Here is a 23,973-nt window from a genome sequence, read left to right as displayed (position 1 = left end):
TTAAGTTACTAAAAATAAATTTTGAACTTAATCATACTCATATCAATATAATAGTAAAATAGTTTTGTTGTCTTCTTAGATACTTTGAGATCATAACATTCAAAATTGTCCTTGAATGACATAGTGATATATATTGTTTAAAAAATGTGTTTGAAGTCTTGAAATTAATAAGTTTTGGTCATGAGATTCTTAAATCTATATCGTTTATATACATATATATATATATATATTCCTTAAAATGTTTAAGTATAAGTTTTAAATATTTATTCATTGATTGATTGAATATGAGGCTTATGCATGCATTTCATTAATGTTGTTCTTAGGGATGAGTATAAAATTCGAATTCGATCCGATCTTATCGGGTCAGTTTTTTTTTTAAAAAAAATTCAGATTCAGGTCAGGTCGGATTCAAGTTTATAGTGAAAAAAATCCTATCCGACCTAAATAGGAAAATATAATTTTATCTTATATATTTAGGGATAATTACACTAATACTCCTATATATATATATATATATATTATTTGTTGTCAATTAAATCCCTATTGTTTATTAAATAAAAGTAATATTTTTATAAATATATTATTTCGGATCGGACCGTATCGAGTTCAGATTTTATCTCAAAAAGACGAATTAGATGAATGATATATATTTTTCGAATCATGTTCAGATCAAATGGAATGTGTATAATTTTTGGGTCAGACCGAATTGATCGTAAACCCGACCTAACGGGACCTATATCATCACAAAGACGTTCTTCTCATACTCGTACTACTTACTTTAATGTCATAAAAAGATAATAAATATGAAAAATTCAACTCTAGGTTGATGATAAATTCGAACATTAAAGCTCCAGTTGATGTTATTTTTCTTTAAAAAGTTTAAATGTTGAATAAGATAGCGAATATTTAAAAGTAGTTTTTATTTAATTAAAATTTATTTATAATTTTACAAATATCTTCATTTAATTTATTTTTTGTATTTCAAATTAAATTAATCTTTTTTTTTTTATTTTTTGATATTAAACTTATAATATTGTGTGCGGAAGTGAGAGAGAAATATTTATAATATTATAATATTAAATTTATTTTTATTTAATAAAATTTTCACATGTCATATTTTTAACGGTTCACAATTTTTTAATATAAAGAAAGAGATGATTTTATTAAATATATATTTTTAATTTAAATTTAAAATAAAATAATAATATATTAATAATAAATTTTAAGATAAATCGAAGTTAATTTAAGATCAAATAAAATTTGAAATTATCAACAACAAGAAAAGGTTAAGTGTCGAATTAGAAAAAACTAGTAAACTTTAGGGCAAAAAGTGCATTACGCCTTTTTTTTCTAATTGAAACGTTTTAAGTTGTGTGCTTGATTCAAAGAAACGTGGGCACGGCACGTAACGTAACTCAAGTCTCCAATTTAGGCTTGACACAGAGTGTGGTCCCCGCTAAAACCCTTAAACTATAGTAGTTTATTTAAATAGGTCCTTATATTAATATGTGTACCAAAATGAATGATAATTCCTCTTCTTTAATACATATTCAAATAAAAACTTAAATTTGATTTGACTTTTTTTACCCAAAATGATATATAATTTAAATTACAAAACTATAAAAAAAATTATTTGACATGATTATAATATTTTAACCTATTAACATGTATCCTATATGTAAATATAATATTTTATAATATTGTAAATATATTTTATAATTTTAATTTGTATTTGATTTATTAAATAACATTCTAATATGCAAAAGAATATGAATATATATATATATATATATATATATATATATATATGATTAGAGAAAGTTGAAAAAATGGAATTAATTCGTACCATACTATTATAAATAATTACAATTAAACTTGTATAGAAACTCAAACTACTTGAATCGACTCGAATTTCATAAATTCGACTCGAAACATTTCAAATTAAGTTATAGTCATAAAATGTGACTCGTCAACTCTAATAACTCGAAATTTTTTGATTCGATTCAACTCAACTCAACTAACTCAATCAAATAATCGCCCCTACTAAACTATGTACATGGTATATGATAAAATTAATGGAACGGAAGAGAGTGATTAAAAATGAATAAAAATAAAATGAAAATGACCATTTTGATAGGTTACCCGTTACCAGAAAACATATTGAAGGTGGGAGGGTTCCGTTTCAACGATTTTGAGGACCGAGTAAATGAATAATTGGGCCATGGCGTTGATTGCCTGCAAAATATTCGATCCACACTCGACAGTGGATTTTAAAGTTTTAACCATTGCCCATTTCCTCTTCTTTATTTGAATGTATCGCGCCCATGCCCTCCTTCCAGCTACAGGGGTGGTTCGTTTTAACCTTTGCATAATGGCTATTGCCCAAATTAAGTAATATGTAATTCCTTCTCTCATGACTGTTCTATTTACGCCCAAGCCCTCAATTTCATTTATTTCCCTACGATATATCGTTTCGTTATTCATGTTTATCCCCTGATTTCATTGATTTTCCCAATCATTTCCCAATTCTCACCCTGCTAAAGCCATGGGCTATCAACAGCGTGATCCCTTGCAAATTCCAATCCCGAAAACCTCAGATCCTTACGATACCATAAGCAATTCATCTGCGTGGTTGGAAATCCGTCTCTTTTACATTCGAATCGCGCCCTGCCTAGTTGACAGCGTGCCGGATCACCTCACCCTCTACTACCTCCGCCATGAAATTGGTTTCTTGCTCGAAATCAACGGCTCCTGTGTCCCGGCTTCTGATTCCGCTTCGTTTACCCTCCGCCGCGACCGTCTCAACCGAGAATCATCCGAGGTCACTTATGTAAGTACGGATAGCGTTCGCGTCACGGGAGGGTTTGAATTCGAGGTGCACGAGAATGAAAAGATGATGTTGTGTGGCTCTTTGGAGAGGATGGAAGGCGAATGGAGCATGGATTGTCATCTATCAGCAGCGGTAATGAAGCCTGGGAATTCTGCCTTTTTCAAAGGAAAAAGGGGGTTTCAGTGCCGGGAATTGAAGTTTATATAGCGGGGTGTTCTGCGGGTGTGCCCATGATATTGACCAAGACGATACCCGTGAGTCCTCGGAGGAAAAGTGGAACGAGGCTTAGTTCGATGCTGGATGCAATTCCTGAGGATGAGGAGATTGACAAAGGGAATAATAAAGATGGAAATGGATTGATTAGACACCGCAATTTACAGGTAAAACTGGCATTTCAAGTGATTATAAATCCACAATGTAGATTTTGAATTCCATCATGTTAAGGGAATTGACGTAGTGTGAGAAATCGATTGTTTTAGAAATCTTACATTAGAGATGTTATTTATGCCCTTAGCATATGAAGAATGTTATTGCTTTTATAAGTATGCTGATTTGAATTGTGATGTTTCTGGCTTTGTGTTGTATGTAAATGGTGGTAGGGACGGTTGTAGGATTTTACATTAGGGGCAAACTTATAAAATTTTAGGGGACGAACATAGATTTTCAGTAGAAAATATCTAAACTATACCCCTCCTCGCCTAGGTCCATCCTTGCATGGTGCGATCTAAGAGGTTTATTCTGGTCTTAGAGAGTAGGTTCTATCAGGGATGGCACATGATTTTATGTTAGGAGTGCGAATTTAAGAGTTTGTATTAGAAATGTAGGAGGTGCAAAATTATAAAATTTAAGGGGATGTGAAATTAAATCATCAATAGAAAATACAAGAAAAATACTTAATCTATGAGGATTTAAAATTTCCAGGTGTGCGACAGCACACCATCTTCGGTCCATTCCTGGGTGCCACAGATATGCATGCAGACGTTTTTAGGGATACAATGTTGTTGCTTTGCCACTGTTTCCTTATAAAGGATTGCTGTTGTCTGTGTCATTATAACGAAGATTGGATTCTTCGTTTGTAACTTCAAGTCCTTGCAGCTGCTTGTTAATAAAGTGGAACAGCTTAGGTTATTTATACTTTTCCACCCCAACTTGTCTCCTAGATTCAATTTTGAGTGCCTTAAGGGGGAAATTTAATTTTTTGTTAAGTCCCAGAAGCATAACAGCAACAGCTGCCTGTTATGACAACCGATGACATACCAAGGTTTAAAAAAAATGATAACGGGAATACTGAAATGAGTTCATTTAGTGTTCTGACATATTTTTAGAAAACGACTTTGGCCCTTTTTGTGCTTACTGAATTTGTCCAGAACTGGATTTCCTGTCATCACATGCTGTTCTTTTTTATTTTGTAGATTGCAGAACCTGAACTTGAAGATTATGACGACGATGGGAAAATTGGACACAGTTACTACTCTGAAGATATGTATGCTGGTGAGGATGGTCAACTTTCATGGTTTAATGCTGGTGTTAGAGTTGGTGTTGGAATTGGCCTTGGGATGTGCCTTGGGGTTGGAATCGGAGTTGGGCTGCTAATGCGATCATATCAAACAACTACTCGGAACTTTAGGAGAAGGTTTTTCTAAGATAGATCTCTTTCTGGTATAAAAGGTAAAGGATAAATCTTTCAGGATTTTGGTAGCAGTCTGGAAGATATCACTGTTGCAGGCCAAGAATTATTGACGAAAAGCTCAAGATAGCAATTAGCAACTCAAACTTATAAATGTGAGGACCGGTAGGTTGGTGGATGGAATTCGGCTCTAAGCAGCGTGGCTTCTATCCGAAGAGGAGAAGGTGATGATGCTGCCACAGAGTTGTTCAACAGTTGGTGTGATGTATATATCCAGTATTCTGCATGTTTCAATTCAATAGTTGCAAGGTGTTTTAAATTTGTAATTTTATTATATTATAGTTGTATCCTGGATCAAAGCATTGATCATGAGAGAAGAAAAACTTCAGTTTCAAGTAAATTCTATATCGGCTTTTTGGTAAGCTACTTGAAAGACTCTGCTCATTTGTACTATATACATTTGCAAAGGCAAAATGCGGATTCATCCAGCTAATTGTAAAAAAAAAATTGGGACATAACAAAAGGGTGCCTTTTCACAGTTTACCTCATAAATCTCCATCATCAAAACATTAGCCCTTCCAAATGCTCATATTTGCACCCATAAACCCTAACCGCCCAACAGAAACTCTTTACACTACCCCACACCTTCTCTCTGTCTTTCATTGGAGACAATAGCGTGGGATCCCAGATGAATACGTCAATCCCAACGACCTCGTCTGGGCTCAGATCCTCTGCCACAATGCCTCGCCGTAACAACCCTACGCCTCTCCCTTTGGTCGTTTCCCTCAACTGCGTGGAGGACTGCGTCCTCGAACAAGAATCATTGGCCGACGTAGCACTCGTGGAGCATGTCCCTCTCAGCCGCTTAGCCGATGGGAAGATCGAGACCGCCGTGGCTGTCCTCCTTCACTCCCTTGCCTACCTTCCTCGAGCTGCCCAGCGACGCCTCCGTCCTTACCAGCTCATCCTCTGTCTCGGATCATCTGACCGCGCCGTCGACTCTGCCTTAGCCGCTGACCTCGGACTGCGTCTTGTACATGTCGATGTCTCACGAGCTGAGGAGATCGCTGACACTGTCATGGCGCTATTTCTTGGCTTGCTCCGTCGCACGCACTTGCTCTCTCGTCACGCGCTTTCCGCTTCCGGATGGCTCGGCTCGGTTCAGCCGCTTTGTAGGGGAATGAGGCGGTGCCGAGGACTAGTGTTGGGAATTGTTGGCAGATCTGCGTCCGCCCGGTCTCTGGCATCCAGAAGCTTGGCCTTCAAAATGAGTGTGCTTTATTTTGATATTGTGGAGGTAAATAAAATGCAGAAAGTTTACCCCTTTTTTTTCCTTCAGAAATTGGACTTTTAACAGTTAGAACCCACTTCATTGTTATAGTCTTCATTTGTTATTTAATCGAGAAAAATTGGTAATTAGGTGAAAAATCGAAGGAACAAATTAGTCGTTTTTCTTTTGGGTTAAATCCCAGCATTTCGTGCTTGCATATCACGACTGCTGTTCAAAATGCGCACTGTCTGAAATGTTTAAGCATAATTTTATGGAACTGTTACCTGTGGAAGACTTAAGTGTCTTCTAGCATGTTATTGGGTAAATTAAAAAAGATTAATGGATCTATTGCTGATTGTATTTAAAGGAGAAAAGGTCTTCACATTTTTGTTTAGCGGTATATATGTATATAATATGTTGCGTGCATGGTCTGTTAATTGTATTTAAAGGGGAAATGATCTACAAAATTTTATGTTGGAATAAATCTTCCCTGATTCATGTTTTCAGGAAAATGGAAAAGTAAGTAGGTCTTCTATAAGGTTTCCACCGGCTGTCCGTAGAATGGATACTCTTAATGATTTACTTGCTGCAAGTGACCTTATATCACTTCATTGTGCTTTAACAAATGAAACTGTTCAGATTATCAATGCTGAATGCTTGCAGCATGTAAAACCTGGTACATTTGCTTCATATTTTGAGATCTTTTTTTTTTCTCTCGTTAAATTATAACTCCTACTTCATTTGTCTAAATTTGTTTCGCTTTGGGGTTACTTCCATTCAGGGGCTTTTCTTGTGAATACGGGCAGCAGCCAGCTCTTAGATGATTGTGCATTAAAGCAGCTTCTCATCGATGGCACCTTAGCTGGTTGCGCTCTTGATGGAGCTGAAGGGCCACAGTGGATGGAAGCATGGGTATGACAAAATATCTTAGGCAATGAATTCTAGTGTTCTGCGTGATACTGTTTCTTTAGGAAGGTAGTCACTAATCAAATATGACATCTATGCTTCAGGTGAAGGAGATGCCCAATGTATTGATACTTCCACGAAGTTCAGATTATAGTGAAGAAGCCTGGATGGAGATAAGGGAGAAGGCTATCTCTATGTTGCAAACTTTTTTCTTTGATGGGGCTATTCCAAAGGATGCCATTTCTGATGAGGATGAGGAAGAAAGTGAAATAGTCGATGAAAAAGGATTTAGCATACAGGACAAAGAAAGTGCTTTGCAAGGATCTAGTGGTGAACAGTTGATCAATGAGATCCAACCAAGTCCTGAAAGCTCCGTCAGAAAGGATTCCAATCAATCGAAGCAGTCTCCTAATCAAAATCTGGGTTCTGGTTTATCTCATAATATTGCCACCGAATCAGGTGGGAGACGCAGCAGATCAGGAAAAAAGGCCAAAAAGAGGCTGGCCCGTCAAAAAACCCTACAGAAATCAGATGAACCCTTAATCTTAGAGAAAGAAAGTACTTCACAAAGAGAAGATGACACTGCTATTAGTGGTACTGATCAGGCACTAAGTTCTCGGTCTCGGTCTCCTGAAGACTCGAGAAGTAGGAAAACCCCTATGGAATTAATGCAAGTTTCAATGTCTGATCAGCTTCTTAAAACTAGCAAGAAACTAAGTGGCCTGTCTGGTGGTTCACTGAAGGATGGATATATTATAGCTTTGTATGCAAGAGATCGTCCTGCACTCCATGTATCCAGGCAAAGAGTTAAAGGTGGTGGTTGGTTCCTAGACACCATGTCTAATGTAACCCAAAGAGATCCTGCAGCACAGTTCCTTGTTGTCTACAGAAACAAGGTTCGTTGGCAGGAATTTGTGACATTTGCAGTTTGTCTTTACTTTCTGCCTTTGCTTAAAATTATTATGATGGACGTTTCTTGAGTTTATTTTATATAGCCTTTGGGTCAACAAAGTTGAAATTTTATGCATGTTCTTCAGGAGACCATTGGTCTACGTTCTTGTGCTGCTGGTGGGAAATTGCTGCAGGTAACTTTTTCATTTTTACCATTTATTAGTTTGTTTCTCCAAGGATGGATTAACTAAAATCTTGTACTATCATCTGATTGATTCTTACCACAATAAATCTCACTATGAATCTGTTGAAAGTAGAGGAATACCCTTTTTTTTATTTTCAATAATCAAACAGGTTACACGTTCCCTAAATATATATGCTGAAACACCTAATTTCTAGGGATATATACAACTTACCTAGAATAGGATCAAATCTATCTAAAACAGAAAGAAATAAACAGGAAATAAATATATAAGGATATGGTAACAAGCTACCAGAATCCCTTAATATATGGAACTGAATATTGATCTGTTTGACTCTAGATTTCCTTAATTTCGGCCCTCTAACATGCAGACAGATATGCATTCAAACTAAACTCCAAATAATTCTACACTCCCCCTCAAGCTGGATGGTAAATGTTAATTAACCCCAGCTTGGAACTTAGATCATCAAAAGTCTTTCTTGGTAGAGCCTTAGTAAGAATGTCGGCTGTTTGAAGACATGTGGGTACATATAGCATTTTGATCATCCCTTCCTCTATCTTCTCCTTTATGAAGTGCCGATCAATCTCCACATGCTTAGTTCTGTCATGATGGATTGGATTCTTGGCAATGCTGATTGCTGATTGGTTATCACAGAACATCTTCATAGGTTCTCCACTAGAAATTCTTAATTCCTCTAGTACCCTTCTTAGCCATATTCCCTCACAAATACCATGGGCCATTGCCCGAAATTCAGCTTCTGCACTGCTCCTTGACACCACTGATTGCTTCTTACTTCTCCATGTGACTAGATTTCCCCACACATAAGTACAATACCCTGAAGTTGATCTTCGGTCTTGTATTGATCCTGCCCAATCTGCATCACTGAACACCTCTATGTCTTCTTTGATTCTTCTCAAAAATAATCCTTTCCCTGGTGTTAGCTTCAGATACCTTAGGATTCTATACACCGCCTCCATATGTTCTTCATTTGGATTGTTCATAAACTGACTTACCATGCTGACTGAAAAACCAATGTCTGGTCGTGTGTGAGAAAGGTAGATTAGTTTACCTACTAGCCTTTGGTATCTGCCTTTATCCACCGGTGCACAATTTTCTTTAGTGCCTAATTTTGTTGTTGAATCCATAGGTGTGTCCGCTGGCTTACATCCAAGCATCCCAGTTTCTTTTAAAAGATCCAGTACGTATTTTCTTTGGGAAACACAGATTCCCTTTCTTGACCTTGCAATTTCCATGCCTAGGAAGTATTTGAGCTGTCCAAGGTCCTTGATTTCAAATTCCTTAGCTAGAAGACCTTTGGTAGTGTTGATTTCTTCCTCATAATCTCCTGTTAGGATAATGTCATCCACATATACAATGAGGATAGCCAGTTTTCCTGCAAATGAGTGTTTGACAAACAAGGTGTGATCTGATTGACATTGAGAATAGCCATGATTCTTTATTACCTTGGTAAATTTCTCAAACCAAGCTCTTGGTGATTGCTTGAGCCCGTATAATGATCTTTTAAGTTTGCAAACTTTGTTGTCAGTTTTCGGTGTCTCAAATCCTGGAGGGATTTCCATGTAAACTTCCTCAGCTAAGTCCCCATTTAGAAAAGCATTCTTGACATCTAGTTGGTGAAGGGGCCAATCAAGATTTGCAGCTAGTGATAGGAGAACCCGAACTGTGTTTAACTTGGCTACTGGGGCAAATGTTTCTTCATAGTCGATTCCATATGATTGAGTGAATCCCTTTGCCACTAGCCGTGCCTTGAAACGATTAACACTTCCATCTTCATTGTACTTGATTGAGAATATCCATTTGCATCCTACTGGCCTTTTTCCCGATGGTAATTTTGATATTTCCCAGGTGCCATTCTTTTCCAGTGCATTTATTTCTTCAAGCACAGTAGCTTTCCACTCAGGAGATCCAAGAGCTTCTTGTATGTTATTTGGGACCTGAGTGCTGTCGAGGCTGGCAACAAACGACTTGAATTTTGGTGACAGGCCTTCATATGATATAAAGGTGTATATAGGATGTTTTGTGCAAGTTCTAACCCCTTTCCTCACGGCAATAGGATAGTCACTGTCATCACCAGTTAGTTTACTCTGTGAGGGCTCAGGATTAGGATTACCTAAAGGATCTTCACAAGATCTTGGACTAGGATCAGATTCTTGGTTTTGCTGCAGAGGTGCTGGATCTTCACAAGATCTTGGACTAGGATCAGATTCTTGGTTTTGCTGCAGAGGTGCTGGAGGTTCCATCTCCTTTTGGTTCTTTCTCCTCCGTGAATAGGTAATCAACTCATTATTAGTTGTTGATTTACTAATGTCCAGATTTTGGTATGAAGATTCTAGGGAGAGATGTTGTTGAGGAGAAATAGAGTTAGAATTTGGAGAGAGCTGAACTGATTCATCAATATCCCAAATTTGATATTCCTGGGTAAAATTGGTCTCCCCCTGAATATCAGATTTGGGGTAGTAGGGCTGGTGCTCAAAAAATGTAACATCCATGGAGTGGTAGTACTGTTTAGTGACCGGAGAGTAGCACTTATACCCCTTTTGAGTTGGAGAGTACCCAAGGAAGATACACTTAAGTGCTCTAGGATCAAATTTATCCCTTTTATGTTGATGGACATGAACAAAGGCTGAACACCCGAAAACCTTGAAGGGAATAGTGTTGATGAGACGTGTATTTGGGAAAAACTGAAGTAAGGTTTGACAAGGACTTTGAAAGTTGAGAATCCTAGATGGCATCCGGTTTATGAGGTATGCTGCAGTGAGAATAGCTTCACCCCAGAAATGTTTCGGTACATGAGTAGAAAATATAAGAGATCTTGCAACATCTAGAAGGTGTCGATTTTTCCTTTCAGCAATTCCATTTTGCTGAGGGGTGTTGACACATGAGCTTTGATGAATGATGCCATGACTCAAGAGATAATCATTGAGTATGAATTTGAAGTATTCTTTGGCATTGTCAGTTTTCAGAATTTGGATTTTGGCTTGGAATTGAGTTTGTATCATGGTGTTGAAGTTTTTGAAAATCTGACCTGCCTCTGATTTTTCTTTCATGAGAAAGACCCATGTAAGCCGAGTGAGATCATCAATAAATGTAATGAACCAACGGGAACCAGTCACATTTTTTAGTTTAGATGGCCCCCAAACATCACTGTGAATCATTGAAAAAGGATGGGATTCTTTGTAAGATTGGTTGGGATAAGAATTACGGACATGTTTAGAGAATTGACAAATTTCACACTTGAACTCATTTGGATTTTTATTATGAAATAGAGAAGGAAACAGCTTCTCAAGATACAAGAAATTCGGATGGCCTAATCTATAGTGTCATAACATGATTGCACTATCATTATTAGAACAACTGACAGAAAAAGAAGTAGGATTACCAGACACTAGACAATCGGACTGATAAGTTGTGCCTTGAGGAGGATTTGTAACCTCGAGAAGATAGAGTCCCGAGCACATTTTAGCACTGCCAATCGTCTTCCTCGAGTCCAAGACCTGAAATTCACACATGGTTGAACCAAATTTAGTCACACAATTCAGGTCTCGAGTAAGTTTACTAATGGACAGTAAATTGCAATTCAAATTTGGCACAAGAAGGACTGATTCAAGTGTAATATTCTCTGATACTTTAATAGAACCTATACCAACCACTTTTGAGAGTGAACCATCGGCTATTCTGACCGTTAAGTGTTTATCACATGGACTGTAAGTAGAAAATAGGTCCTCATTTCCAGTCATATGGTCTGAAGCTCCAAAATCTATAATCCATGGATTTGACGTCTCTTTTTTAACACCGAGAGCGCTTAAAAAATTACCTTTTTGGGCTAAGGACCCAGTACCAACCACAGTGGAGGTTTGGGCATGCAAAGACTGGTTGAACAGCTTCTGTAGAACCTCTAATTGTTCCTTGCTGAATGGAGTGGGTTCAGGTGAAGGTTTGTCATCCATTGAGGCAAAATTGCCTCGCCCCTCTTTGTCGTTGGCAGACCAAGAAGACTTCCAATCTGCAGGCTTACCATGAATTTTCCAGCAAGTGTCTCTGGTGTGACCAGGTCGGCGGCAGTGATCACACCAAGGGCGTCCTTTCTTTGGTTTGGTGTCATTGTTGTTGTAGGAGTTCCCTCTAACAGCAAGGGCTGAGCTCTCAAGACTTGTCATTGGTTCTTGAGAGCCCATCATGATTTTCTTTCGACTCTCCTCTCTCCTAACTTCAGAAAAAGCCTCCCGGATATTAAGTAGAGGTTTGGATCCCAAGATTCTTCCTCTTACTTCATCTAGATTTTTATTTAATCCAATCAGAAACTTATATATTCTCTTCCGTTCAATGATCTATCTATACCTGATTCCATCATCTAGGCAGCTCCAATTGTGCTCCTCGAACAAGTCCAGTTGTTGCCAATAGCGGTTGAGTGTATTGAAGTACTGGGTTACTGTTAAATCTCCTTGACGGAAGTCATGGAGAACACTCTCCACTTCAAACAACTCAGATGTATTCTCATTGTTGGAATACGTTTCCTTTGCAGCCTCCCAGATTTCCCTTGCTGTTCTGTAGAGTAGAAAGTTCTCTCCGATTTCATTTGTCATGGAATTGATGAGCCATGACATGACCATATTATTCTCGGAATTCCAGATTTTGAACTTCTCATCATCCTGGCTTGGCTTGGCAGCCACTCCTTTGAGATAATCATCCTTTCCTCTTACGCATATGAACATCATAACAGAGTGGGACCATTGGAGATAGTTGTTCCCATTCAGTTTGTGTCCTGTAATGGGCATGGGATTGCTATCTCCACTACTGTTACTGGAGGCCATGGCTACCTGGTTGGAGGTGATTTGGGACACGGAAGCAGTTGAGTCACTTCTCCCGTATTTGGTTATATGAGGGATTTAGGGTTCAGAGAATGCTCTGACACCATGTTGAAAGTAGAGGAATACCCTTTTTTTTATTTTCAATAATCAAACAGGTTACACGTTCCCTAAATATATATGCTGAAACACCTAATTTCTAGGGATATATACAACTTACCTAGAATAGGATCAAATCTATCTAAAACAGAAAGAAATAAACAGGAAATAAATATATAAGGATATGGTAACAAGCTACCAGAATCCCTTAATATATGGAACTGAATATTGATCTGTTTGACTCTAGATTTCCTTAATTTCGGCCCTCTAACATGCAGACAGATATGCATTCAAACTAAACTCCAAATAATTCTACAGAATCGGTTCCCTAAATTTGTTGTTAAGTAATTGATTAGAGCCATTTATTTTTAATAGAGTTTTTCTTTTTTGAAATCCTCTTTATTTTGTTAATGTATTCATTTTATTAGAGTGAAACAATACTTCTCTCCAAGTAGTGCCTCTATTTGGTTACTTCTTATGAAGGATTTATGCTTTAGCTTATCATGAGAATAATGCAATTCCTATGGCATTATCATCCCTGAAATAATGGTGGCTTTTTTTGGGTCTCAAAAAGAGAACTCTAGAGTTGCCTAGATCAAAAGTTACAGCTTTTAGGTCAAATGACTGATTCCAGTTGCAATTTATCAAAAAAAAAAAAACTTATATCTTTGAGGTACTAAATAAGATTATGTCTAGTGTGGTTGACGCAGTGAGATTTTTCCTTCTTTTCTAACTTTTGTTCCAATATATTTTAAGTTTGTGCTTTGTAGTGACGTTAGGTTTTAATTCCGTGTCTTGTCATGGCAGATTAATAGAAGAATGGAGTTTGTATTTGCTAGTCACAGCTTTGATGTTTGGGAGAGTTGGACGGTGCAAGGTCCTTTGGAGGAATGTAGGCTGGTCAATTGCAGAAACCCTTCAGTAAGTTCCCCTTCATTTTGTGCCATCAGCTGCATGTTGAGTGGTAATTAAGAATCCTTCTAGTTACATAGGTATAAGATTTGAGCTGATTGCGGAGCTTATATACACTGACTAGTAGATCACCACCTTTTAATTCTGAGGGCAGGCGTTCTGTCTAGAGATCGATACCCCCTTATTTCCTTTGCCATGTTATCTTCTCATGAATTGATTGAAACTGCTTTGAACGGCAGGCGGTTTTGGATGTACGCATAGAGATTCTGGCAGCTATAGGGGATGATGATGGGGTCACTCGCTGGCTTGATTAGATTGTGAACATATTTGGAGCGGCTGACCATTTTTCTTTCTGGATTTTAAGTTTTAGTCTTCTGAGTTTGAATGTTGTGCATCGAGTGTGTAAAGCATTCTTTTTTATTTTTGGAGGGTTTTAGAATGGATTTGTTATGGTGTGAGCCTAATGATGTAATGAATGTACTTTACGCGAGAGGTTTCCATCTTTTCACTCCGAACAAGTAAAAAGGAAAATCCAGTACAGTCCCAAAGTATGAAACGTGCGGGCTTGGTTTTGCTTTAGATTACAATTGTCACTCACGTGACCTTGATTGCAATAATTCCTAAGCAAATTGGAGCCATTTATCCCATGCTTTACATCGACGAAACCATTATTTTACGAAAATCCCCACTTCTTTTCTTTTCCTGCTCATAATAACATGCCACAGCTTACACATCAAGCAAACCGAACCCAAATTGGCAGTCATACCCTAAATCAAAAAACTATTTATTTACGTGACTAAAATTATTAAATTATTCAATTTTAATTACTGGATTTTAAAGAAAGTCTAACATTTTAAAAATAAATGAATAAGTAATAAATTATATTTTTGTCGACTTTTGAAGCACTTGCTTGTTACCGTCTGATTGGCGAAGTTAAAAGGTCAATCCGCGTCCTAATCTTCCACAGTTGGTACAATTCTAGGTACAACCTTTAAGAAAACAACTAAAAATGATTCTTAAACAACGTGGTGGATATGATCACGCCCTTGAGTCCTCACTTCGAACCAGCTCATGCCTTACGTGTCCTCATATTCATAATTCTTTTAAATGCGAAAGGCAGATTATATTCCCCCCCCCTCTAATTTTAACTTTATATGTTAATTTTATAAAAAAATCGTAACATCAAATTTTATTTAAAATATTAATTATATATTTCTTGGTGTATATGAACATTAAAAAGTATTTTATTGATGCGTTTCAACCCTATAACAGTAAACCGACATTTGAAATTTTGTTAGCAATAAGTAGCTTCACTCTATTGGGTGTTAACTTTATAAAATTAATAAGATGAAATAAAAAGTAATGGACATTGAGGACGACTAGTATTACATTTCACTTTTTACAGTAATTTCTCAGTAAAAGAAAAAACAAAACAAAAAGGGTAAATCCAAGGTAAGCGGCAAACCAAACCGGTAAAACCTGTCCCTTTGAAAGCGGTACAGAATCCTAACTGCCATACCCAGTAAAACCCCATTTTTTTCTCTATTAAAAAAATAAGACTCAGATCCACCACTTGCCTCCCCCACTAATCTAATGGTTTGTATCATTCCACGTGTACGGCCACGTCTCTCCCCTCCTTTAGGTAAAATCCAGAAATGTGAGTTTCTCTCCTTTTATAAAGCCTGGATTTGTCAGTTTCTCACCGCCTTTTGTTTGACTTGCAGAAGAACGAACGAACGAACGAACGAGCTGATACCGAAAAACGAAACCCACCGAAGCTAAGCACTGAAATCATAATCAAAGAGAAGCTAAAGGTTGCGAATTTTTCGAGCTTATGGTGTCCGTCAACCCCAACCCGGCTCAAGGTTTTTACTTTTTCGATCCCATTAATATGGGTCTCCCCGGTGTTAATTCTGTGCCGCCTCAGGCCCCACCTCCCTCCACCTCCACTGCTAGTAACACAACCGTATATTCGGACGATCCCGCAAAGAAAATCCGGAAGCCTTACACTTTTACCAAGTCTAGAGAGAGTTGGACTGAGCAGGAGCACGAGAAGTTTCTCGAAGCTCTTCAATTGTCAGTAAATTTTCTTAATTCTTTCTAAAATTTACGGATTTTGTTTATTTGTTGTTTTATTAATCTTATTTTTTTGCTGGGAATTAGTTTTTTAAAATTGGGTGTTGTTAATTCATGGTGAAATGTAGTTATAATTATTGCTTGTAATGATTAGAGTTTATGTTTTGGCGGTTTTTAGTTCAGCTAGTGTGGTTTAGGGTCTGCAACTGCAATAAAAGTGGATGTACCAAAACTATCTCAGACCGCAATTTGAATCTCCGGTCTGCAGTCTACACCGCTTTTATTTATTTTTCTTGTAATTTATTTCAATGATCTGGTTTTATCTATGCAAAAAATGACCTTTTTTTTAGTGGATGGAATAAGATACTGATTCTAAGTCTGCACTCCATGTATAAGGGATTAAGTTAATTGAATACATACTGTCATAACGTCTCCCTCAAGTACCCGTTAGACTTAAAAATTTTAATTTCGGGTTGAAAATAATTTAATTTTGGAGTGGGCACCAAACTTTAAGTCAGGTAGGTCGGAAACCGGACAAAAATGGGTGTCTACACATACATTTTAAATTAGTGTTAACCCCCAAGGGTATTTCAACATTGAACAAGTCTGTTGCTTTACATTTTTTAGGCCGACTTTATGGCTCACGGTGCTGATTTTTTTTTTATTATTTCGCATTACTCGTTTTAGATTTGATCGTGATTGGAAGAAGATTGAAGCATTTGTTGGGTCAAAGACAGTGATCCAGGTAATTTAGAAGATTTCATGGTTTCTTTCCACAAGTACTAGTCTATTTGTTGTTTTCAACATGTTTTACTGAATGTTTCAATGGATGCTCTTGGCAGATCCGTAGTCATGCACAGAAGTATTTTCTAAAGATTCAGAAAAATGGGACTAGTGAACATGTACCTCCCCCTCGACCAAAAAGGAAAGCAGCTCATCCGTACCCACAAAAAGCTCCCAAAAATGGTCAGTGTGGCCAGCATTTTGATAACATCTATATCTTCTTTTTGTAATTCTTGATCTTGAATTGACACAGTTATTTTGTATCTGTATAGCTTCTGTCGTACCCCAAGTTTCTGGACCATTTCAATCCTCATCTGCTTTGCATGAACCTGGTTATACATACAGACGAGATTTATCATCAGTGCCTGGAAACCCGATTGCCCCTGCATCTTTGTCTTCCAGGAGTTACAACTCTGTGCCGCCTGTCACTGTATCTCAAGTGACTAAAGGTTTTTTTAATTGTTTCACCACTTTTTTACCTCCTTTATACTTCCTCTCAAATCTTGAATGTATAACGTATGGTTCTGTATGTTTTTAGATGATGCAGTGTTAGCTGGACCAACTGTTGTGCATAATTCCTGTTACAGTAGCAGTAGTGAAAGCACTCCCAGAACATGGTCATTTGGTGAAACAGTTGACCGGGGAGACCATTGTAAGCAATCTAGAGGTTAGCATTTTATTTCTACCTTGAGCTTGATACTGGCACGATTGTACCAAGTTCCCATGTCTCTAAGCTACGATGGCAAAAAAAAATTTTCTTCTCATGCATGCAAATTCTTAAAAGTTTGGCTTCTATATGGAAGCTTCATGCCACCTTTAATATCTGCTATAATGTACCTCAACTAGGGATCTAACCCCTGCTGCTTATCGCTGAATTAAGTGCTTGTTATCAAGAGTTAAGCCTGATTGGTTTAACATATTCGCTTTATACCTGAAAAACTTCATATTGTTTACTTTTCTCATCTACTTAGGTTTATTTATTGTTACAAACATATTCACGTTTCTCCATTTGCAAGGAAATGATCATGTTACTTACATTAGAAAGCAACTTGTTTTTTGTTGTTGATGTTATTCTGTACTCCCGTGCTGCTCTTTTCAGTTTTTCCCATATCTGTTACAGGCAGACATGGTACTTGTGGTCTTTGAATTACATAATTTAACACAGCAAAATGCTTGAACAGGAACTATTAACACTTTGTCATTATTGTTAGTCTAGCACTGGATTATTAAGATCACAAGATAATTAGAAGTTGTCCGGAGTAGACTTTTGTTATCACATCCTGAAGTTTCAGTAGTGATAAGTCTGCTTTGTATTTGATGCAGTTCTGCCAGATTTTGCTCAGGTGTACAGCTTCATTGGCAGTGTCTTTGATCCCGGTTCAAGCGGGCATTTGCAGAAGTTGAAGCAGATGGACCCAATAAATTTGGAAACTGTATGTCACCCTAGATGATGTCGATCTCCCCCCCCCCGGCGCAAAACCAAAAAGGGGGGGATGCTTGCTTAAATGCATATGGTTAACTGATGGTGCTGCTTTCGCCTATTTTCAGGTTCTGTTGTTAATGAGAAACCTCTCTGTCAATTTGACAAGCCCTGAGTTTGAGGATCATGTAAATTCTCTTTCTTTATCTTCAGCGTTGGCTCTTACAATGTATTTTACATTGTGATTCAATTTATTCATGAAACAGTTTTTGATGGAAAAGTCTGCATATCTATCGGTGAAACTACATTTTGGGTTTGAGTCTGAACGGATTACTTACTTGATCTCCTATCTGTGTTTTAGTTGTCTTGTATAGCACCATGTGGTATTGCTTTGGAGTTATTTGTTACCCCACTCCTCGGCTTCCCTTTTCCTCTAACTTAAATTTTTGAGCCAAGAATTTAGCTATTATTGGCACCTCTAGTTATATATTATAAAACAAATTATCTATCTCACTTTGCAAAAGAAAATGCTAACTGGTTAGTGCTGAAAGATAAAATGCAACTTCTGTCATCTCAATGTATAGGTTTGATTCCTTACTGACTAATAATAAAATCAATGCAGAGAAGGTTGCTTTGGACATATGATGCTGAGTCAGAGGGTGTTAAACAATCGTACAATGACATTCACTCTCTGAAATCAGCAAGTGCAGTTCCGATGGCATAATAAGGTAAGGTAACTTTGGTGTTTCTGAAACGTTGCACGTCCTTTTCTTTTTATTGTTGGCTCATTCTCATTCCCACGATATGATTGAATGGCACAGGTTGCAGAGAAAGATATTGCATGTTTACTTGCTAACAGAGTTTAGATGTGTAAGTATGTATGTGTGTGTGAGATAGGTGTGATCTTCCCAGGACTTGGCAGCTTATAGCATGCATAGCTTGTAAATTCGTTATTGTGTTTCTTTCACCGTGTGCATATGATAAAAAAGAGCATCTGTTAGAGGCTACCATGTATAGAGAGTATTGAGTGCTTGTTTCCTGAGTTGTCGCTGTATAATATTTTTTTTGTTTCAGAATTCCTTGCTGGGGGTTTGATACTGAAATAATAAAGTTAGAAGTACGGGGTTTGAATTATCGTCTCTTTATCGTTTCTAGGTGGTCTGCAGTACCAAAAACTATGTATTCTTAGTCGGTGGTTCAGGTTAAGCAAATTGGATGGCATAGCTGAATCCGTATGGACTATATTTATTGGATTATGAAGCTGAGCTTTGGGCGGCTCACTCTAAACAAGGGCTACTATTAATTGAAGATTATTACTAGTTTTTTTGCTTCAGAATGGACTCTCCAAGAGCTAATCCTGAAGCAACTCCAGAAACGAAAACTGTATTTCTTTGAAGCACTGCTCGGTAATATTTTGCTTGAAATCATGAAAGTTGCGCAGGTTATGGGTGAAATATGTCAATATATAATTGGAGGTGCTTTTATTAAGATTTCAAAATTTGTTAAATTAAATTAAAATTAAGATTGAACGAAATAAGAATTAAATATGTAATTATATTATTATGTTAATTTTTACCAAGTATTAAGTGATTTAATTAGTATTATCTATATATTTAAATAACTTGACCGATAAAATTAAATTGTTGGTGTTATATTAAAATGTTTTATAATTAAGTAGTTGGTAGTAATTTGTTATTATTATATTTCACATCAATCACTGTCGGGAGAAAGGTCCTCAATTTTGCGAGAGAGAATTATGTTTTGCTCGCTAGCGAGTGGTAGTCTTTGGGAAGAGTATTGATTTCACAATTTGTTGAACCTAAGGCTTAATTTGGAAACGTCAAATAAATGAATGTGGATTCGTTGATGGTGTTAGAGACCGATCATGATCAGAATCATGACGGAGTTATGTAAACTGAAAAGGTTAAGAGTTATTTTTTTTAGAAAAATAGACTAAAAAAATATATAATTTAAATTTTAAAATTTTAATTTATTAGTATTGTTATTGTTGTTATTATTTTATGTATAACCATCTGTTTTCGATTTATTAATAGATTTATCCGGATCGGATATTACAGAGGCGAGAGTCAGTCTCTCTACTTACTTTATTCCATTCACAAATGTCGGGATTCGAACTCTTAATATTTTCTTAAGAGATCTGATGTTTCATCTAAGTAAATCAATTGATTGTTGGTATTATAATTATTTTGTTATCTAACATGTTATTATTAATCTTTTATGATAATAAATTAATTTATTATCATATTATAATTTTTCATAATTAGATGATTTAAAGAAACATCTTATAATCAAATGATTATTTACATATATTATTTTACTTATGAATAACTTCTACAAAATTTAGCATTTTAATGAAGTTAATAATTATTGTCTACTTTATTATAATTTGTTAATTTTATTAATTTAAATATTCTATTTTATATTTATATAACATGTTATCGTGATCATTATACAAAATAATCTCCAATTTTAAACGTGTAATTATAATATTATTCTATAAAATTTTATATATATATATGAAAATGATTTTACTTGCGTAATTTTTACAATCATAATTATTATATGACGTATTTATTTTTCATAACCTTATTCATAAACTATTAAATATGAAAAAAACTTATAAAATTTTATTTTTAAAAATACATGTAAAAGTTTGAAATTTTACGGTGTAATTGTAAGTTAAACGACTATTTAAAAAAACTCATGGACTTTTTTATATATATTTAGATAAATTTGAAATAAATTAACAAAAAAATTACTTAAATAGAGAAGTTTTGATTAATATTGAACTGCATTGAAATTAATACCATTTATAATCTAAAAAGACATGTAGATTTTTGGAGTGTGCAAAGAAAATTAGGCACAGCAAAAGAAATGCCAGGGGGCAACATAATACCGTATTCATTACATTGACAAAAACCAAATGATTTTATTGTCATGTACTTAGTTCAACGATCAATGTAATTATGTTTATGTTTCTAATCTCAAAGGGATTAATGAGTTTGGCAGGCATAATCCTCAACACATTGGGTCCGGGTTGAATTTTAGAGACTCCCTATAGATGAGCTCCTTGATATTTTCTTCAGTAAAAAATGGTTGCTCAAAATCAAAACTGAAAGGAGTAGGGCAAACTGGCTCCTCATTGATGTCATGAAGTGGTGCCAAATAGGGGTGACATAGTGCCTCATCCACTGCAAACAATTAATAAATGCTTGAACAAAAGTTGAGCACAAAACAGGAAGCTGTGGCTTGAACAAAAGTTTTACCCGTAATGCGCCTATGGGGATCAAAGATGAGCATCTTTTCTAGCAAATCAATGGCACCAGGTGACATGTTAGGGAATCTAGCAGAGAAATTTTGCCTTGGGTAATGTGGGAGCTGCCTAACGTATCTTCGGGCATTGTCGCTTCGAAGGAACCCAAGGCTGGAATCATCTGGAGAACCTATAAGCTATTCCAAGGAAAAACAAGTTATTTACAACTTACCCTACTTGAACTTCCATCAAGATACACAAGGAAAAACGATACCGACGGCATTTCGTACGACACAATTATTCAGGAAATACGAGCACCATTGAAAGAACAAGCATGTTATGATCACATAGGAATGCACAGTCAATATCAAATTTAAAGAATTAAAAACAGAAAGTAGAGGTAAAAGACGGATGATAGATGAAGTTAAAAGCAAGTCCCTAGCCAATGGATGATCTCGTCTTTAGAATTAAAGGTTATGCACTACTGAGAAAGCAAAATACATCATGGAGTCTCACAATCAAAGGGCCAAACTTATAACAAATGACATTGTAGGATGCAATTAAATGATCTCCGGAATATGAGGAACAATAACGCATTAAAGGAAAAATCTAAAGAGTTTCCAGGTAGTTTCCTGTGAGAAAAATCTAGACACCATACCTCTGTAATGAGCTTCAGCTGATGCACATAATCTTTGCCGGGGAAGAGGGGTTGTCTACTCATGATTTCACCAAGTATGCAACCCACAGACCAAATATCAATTGCAGCAGTGTATTCAGAACAATTAAGAAGCAATTCCGGTGCCCGGTACCAACGAGTAACTACATATTCTGTCATGAAATCGGTTTCAGATGTTGTCCTTGCAAGTCCAAAATCTCCAATTTTAAGGTCACAATTTGCGTTCAGAAATAAATTGCCAGGCTTTAAATCCCGATGCAAGACATTTGCTGAGTGTACATATTTGAGCCCTCGTAGAACCTGATATAGAAAGTACTGCAAGAATAGCACTGCATAATCAACAATATTTCCAGCTTCTATGTTACTCAATGTGAATCATACCATGCTCCTAACTAAATATGACGAAAAATGGCAGGAATATCCCAACATATTTTATACAAGTGCAAGTAATTGATACCAACCCGACAATGATCATCTGCCAATGATTGATTGGATCGTATGATTTGATGAAGATCAGTGTCCATCAATTCATAAACGATGTAAACATCATTAAAGTTCTCCCTCTGTGGAGGCCGTATGATGTCCTTGATGGCAATAACCTGAAGACAAATAAACCTAGTTAAACTAAAATTCCACAATCAGCATCGACTACTTTAGCAGAACCTCAAGTCATTATTGAAATGCAGATTTATGAAGCAGAGGAACGGTAAGAAACTAACTAAAAAATTATAAAGACTGATAACAACAGCTCTTTCCAGATTACGGAAAAGTGTGGTTAGATTAGATCATGAGTTCTTTAACAATTAAATGAATAGGAAAGGTTTAAGCACAATATATCATAAGACTGGCCCTCGCTTAATGGTTAAAAGTTACTAGGTTGTACAGATAATCTTCCTCAGGAACTCATATAGACAGACAGGTTAACCCAAATTTCTATAATTAAACGAATTAGGGTAAAATGTGGATATTGTTAATGTCCCCATTTTAAGTATGGTCAAAGGCTTACATGACGGGGGAAAAAAAAGAATGAACTGTTTCAATTCCACTGATTGTTTACATGGAAACAGCAGGAACCTGACCATTGCAGCCAGCAAGGAGCCTAACAATTAGGGGGTCTATTGTTTAAACTGAACTTACATTCTCATGATCCAGGTGACGAAGAAGCTTGATCTCTCGCAATGTCCTTTTGGCATCAATCCGGTTGTCAAATGCATTACCGATTTTCTTTATAGCAACCTCCTCTCGTGTCTCTGAATTCATAGCAGCACTAAAAAAAAAAAAATTGGGGGGGGGGGGGGAACACGTATCAGTTTCACATTATTAATAAAAATAGACCAGCAAGCCTAATAAACAGAGTGATTACTTTGTTGCAATCTCAGCAACAAGGGAGTTCGGCCTAGAGCCATTCACTTCAATGGGGTTATATATTTTGCAGCTTAATTTCATTAAAAAAAAGCAATCACACAGCAAAATACAGGTAAAAGATGCTAATGAGAGCCACACTCCCAATGCTATATGGTCAATCATTAATTCACCATGGAAAGTAAGATTATACTGCACTTAAATTAGAAGGAAAAATACCAATCTAAACACACAGGCCTTAATATTTCAAGTTCCCATCGAAACGAGAAAAGAACTTAACAAAATCAATAGATATAATACACACTCTCAATTCTCAAACCCTCAAATAGAAGATCAAGATTAAGACAGACGAAGATGGTGAAATAAACAACAAGGGAATCAACATAAGAAGTTTGAAGGAAACAAAGTTAAAAGAAGAAGAAAATCATTACCAGACAATACCGTAAGCACCACGGCCGATGGGACGAATAGGAGGAACGTATTTAGAGGGAAGTTGGAAGAGGTTACCATAAACGTTGTACTGAACATAGAGTCCACCATGAATTGATATACCTTTGATGCTGCGATCCCCAGACCCTGAGCTCGGCTCCATCAACGTGCGTTCCGAATTCGAATGTTGGAAACAACCCGGACCCGGCTACCAACCCGAAATATAGAAAGATCTGTTGCAGGAGTGTTACTGTTAATAAGAGGAGAGAAGAAATAAAGGGTATAATTTGGGAGAGCGCGTAAGTAGGCTTAAAAGTAATTTTACTTTTTTGTTTTTTCAAAGCTGAGTGTGAACCTTTTGAACAAGAAAAGCTGTGAGTCTTCCTTGA

At 36.5% G+C, this 23,973-nt stretch overlaps 3 protein-coding genes across 5 annotated transcripts; 2 read left to right on the top strand and 1 right to left on the bottom strand.

Annotated features, from left to right (window-relative positions):
• Nucleotides 1-199: 199 nt before the first annotated feature.
• LOC120153485 (mitogen-activated protein kinase homolog MMK2-like) lies at nucleotides 200-23,812 on the bottom strand. Of its 3 annotated transcripts, none has more exons than XM_039165429.1 (7): nucleotides 23,587-23,812; nucleotides 22,931-23,060; nucleotides 22,255-22,392; nucleotides 21,776-22,108; nucleotides 21,131-21,314; nucleotides 20,872-21,055; nucleotides 200-232 (listed from the first exon to the last, which is right to left on the bottom strand). In XM_039165429.1, exons 1-6 carry the CDS (start codon nucleotides 23,745-23,747, stop codon nucleotides 20,883-20,885), a joined length of 1,119 nt encoding a protein of 372 aa, XP_039021360.1. In that variant the 5' UTR covers nucleotides 23,748-23,812; the 3' UTR covers nucleotides 200-232; nucleotides 20,872-20,882. The 3 variants fall into 3 exon arrangements, with proteins under 3 accessions (XP_039021360.1, XP_039021361.1, XP_039021362.1); XM_039165430.1 differs by lacking the exon at nucleotides 200-232 and adding an exon at nucleotides 1,773-1,808 and having other exon boundaries at nucleotides 20,875-21,055; nucleotides 23,587-23,811; XM_039165431.1 differs by lacking the exon at nucleotides 200-232 and adding an exon at nucleotides 1,786-1,802 and having other exon boundaries at nucleotides 20,875-21,055.
• On the top strand, nucleotides 2,340-14,054 carry LOC120153495 (C-terminal binding protein AN-like). Its single transcript, XM_039165437.1, is given in 10 exon segments — nucleotides 2,340-2,993; nucleotides 2,996-3,210; nucleotides 4,243-4,461; nucleotides 5,170-5,754; nucleotides 6,235-6,403; nucleotides 6,509-6,639; nucleotides 6,738-7,529; nucleotides 7,671-7,718; nucleotides 13,460-13,573; nucleotides 13,804-14,054. Coding segments are annotated over 10 exon segments (2,796 nt in total). The 5' UTR covers nucleotides 2,340-2,545; the 3' UTR covers nucleotides 13,879-14,054.
• Nucleotides 15,299-18,983, top strand: LOC120153487 (protein REVEILLE 5-like). The gene is made up of 9 exons (XM_039165433.1): nucleotides 15,299-15,640; nucleotides 16,328-16,385; nucleotides 16,483-16,606; nucleotides 16,696-16,872; nucleotides 16,962-17,090; nucleotides 17,747-17,856; nucleotides 17,972-18,031; nucleotides 18,466-18,571; nucleotides 18,665-18,983. The coding sequence occupies exons 1-8, from the start codon at nucleotides 15,399-15,401 to the stop codon at nucleotides 18,565-18,567; spliced, it is 1,002 nt and encodes a 333-aa protein (XP_039021364.1). The 5' UTR covers nucleotides 15,299-15,398; the 3' UTR covers nucleotides 18,568-18,571; nucleotides 18,665-18,983.
• Nucleotides 23,813-23,973: the final 161 nt, after the last annotated feature.

This window comes from Hibiscus syriacus, unplaced genomic scaffold (genome assembly GCF_006381635.1).
Source record: "Hibiscus syriacus cultivar Baekdansim isolate YM2019G1 unplaced genomic scaffold, ASM638163v2 tig00111100_pilon, whole genome shotgun sequence".
Classification (NCBI taxonomy): domain Eukaryota; kingdom Viridiplantae; phylum Streptophyta; class Magnoliopsida; order Malvales; family Malvaceae; genus Hibiscus; species Hibiscus syriacus.
This window is presented reverse-complemented; position numbering and strand designations above follow the sequence as displayed.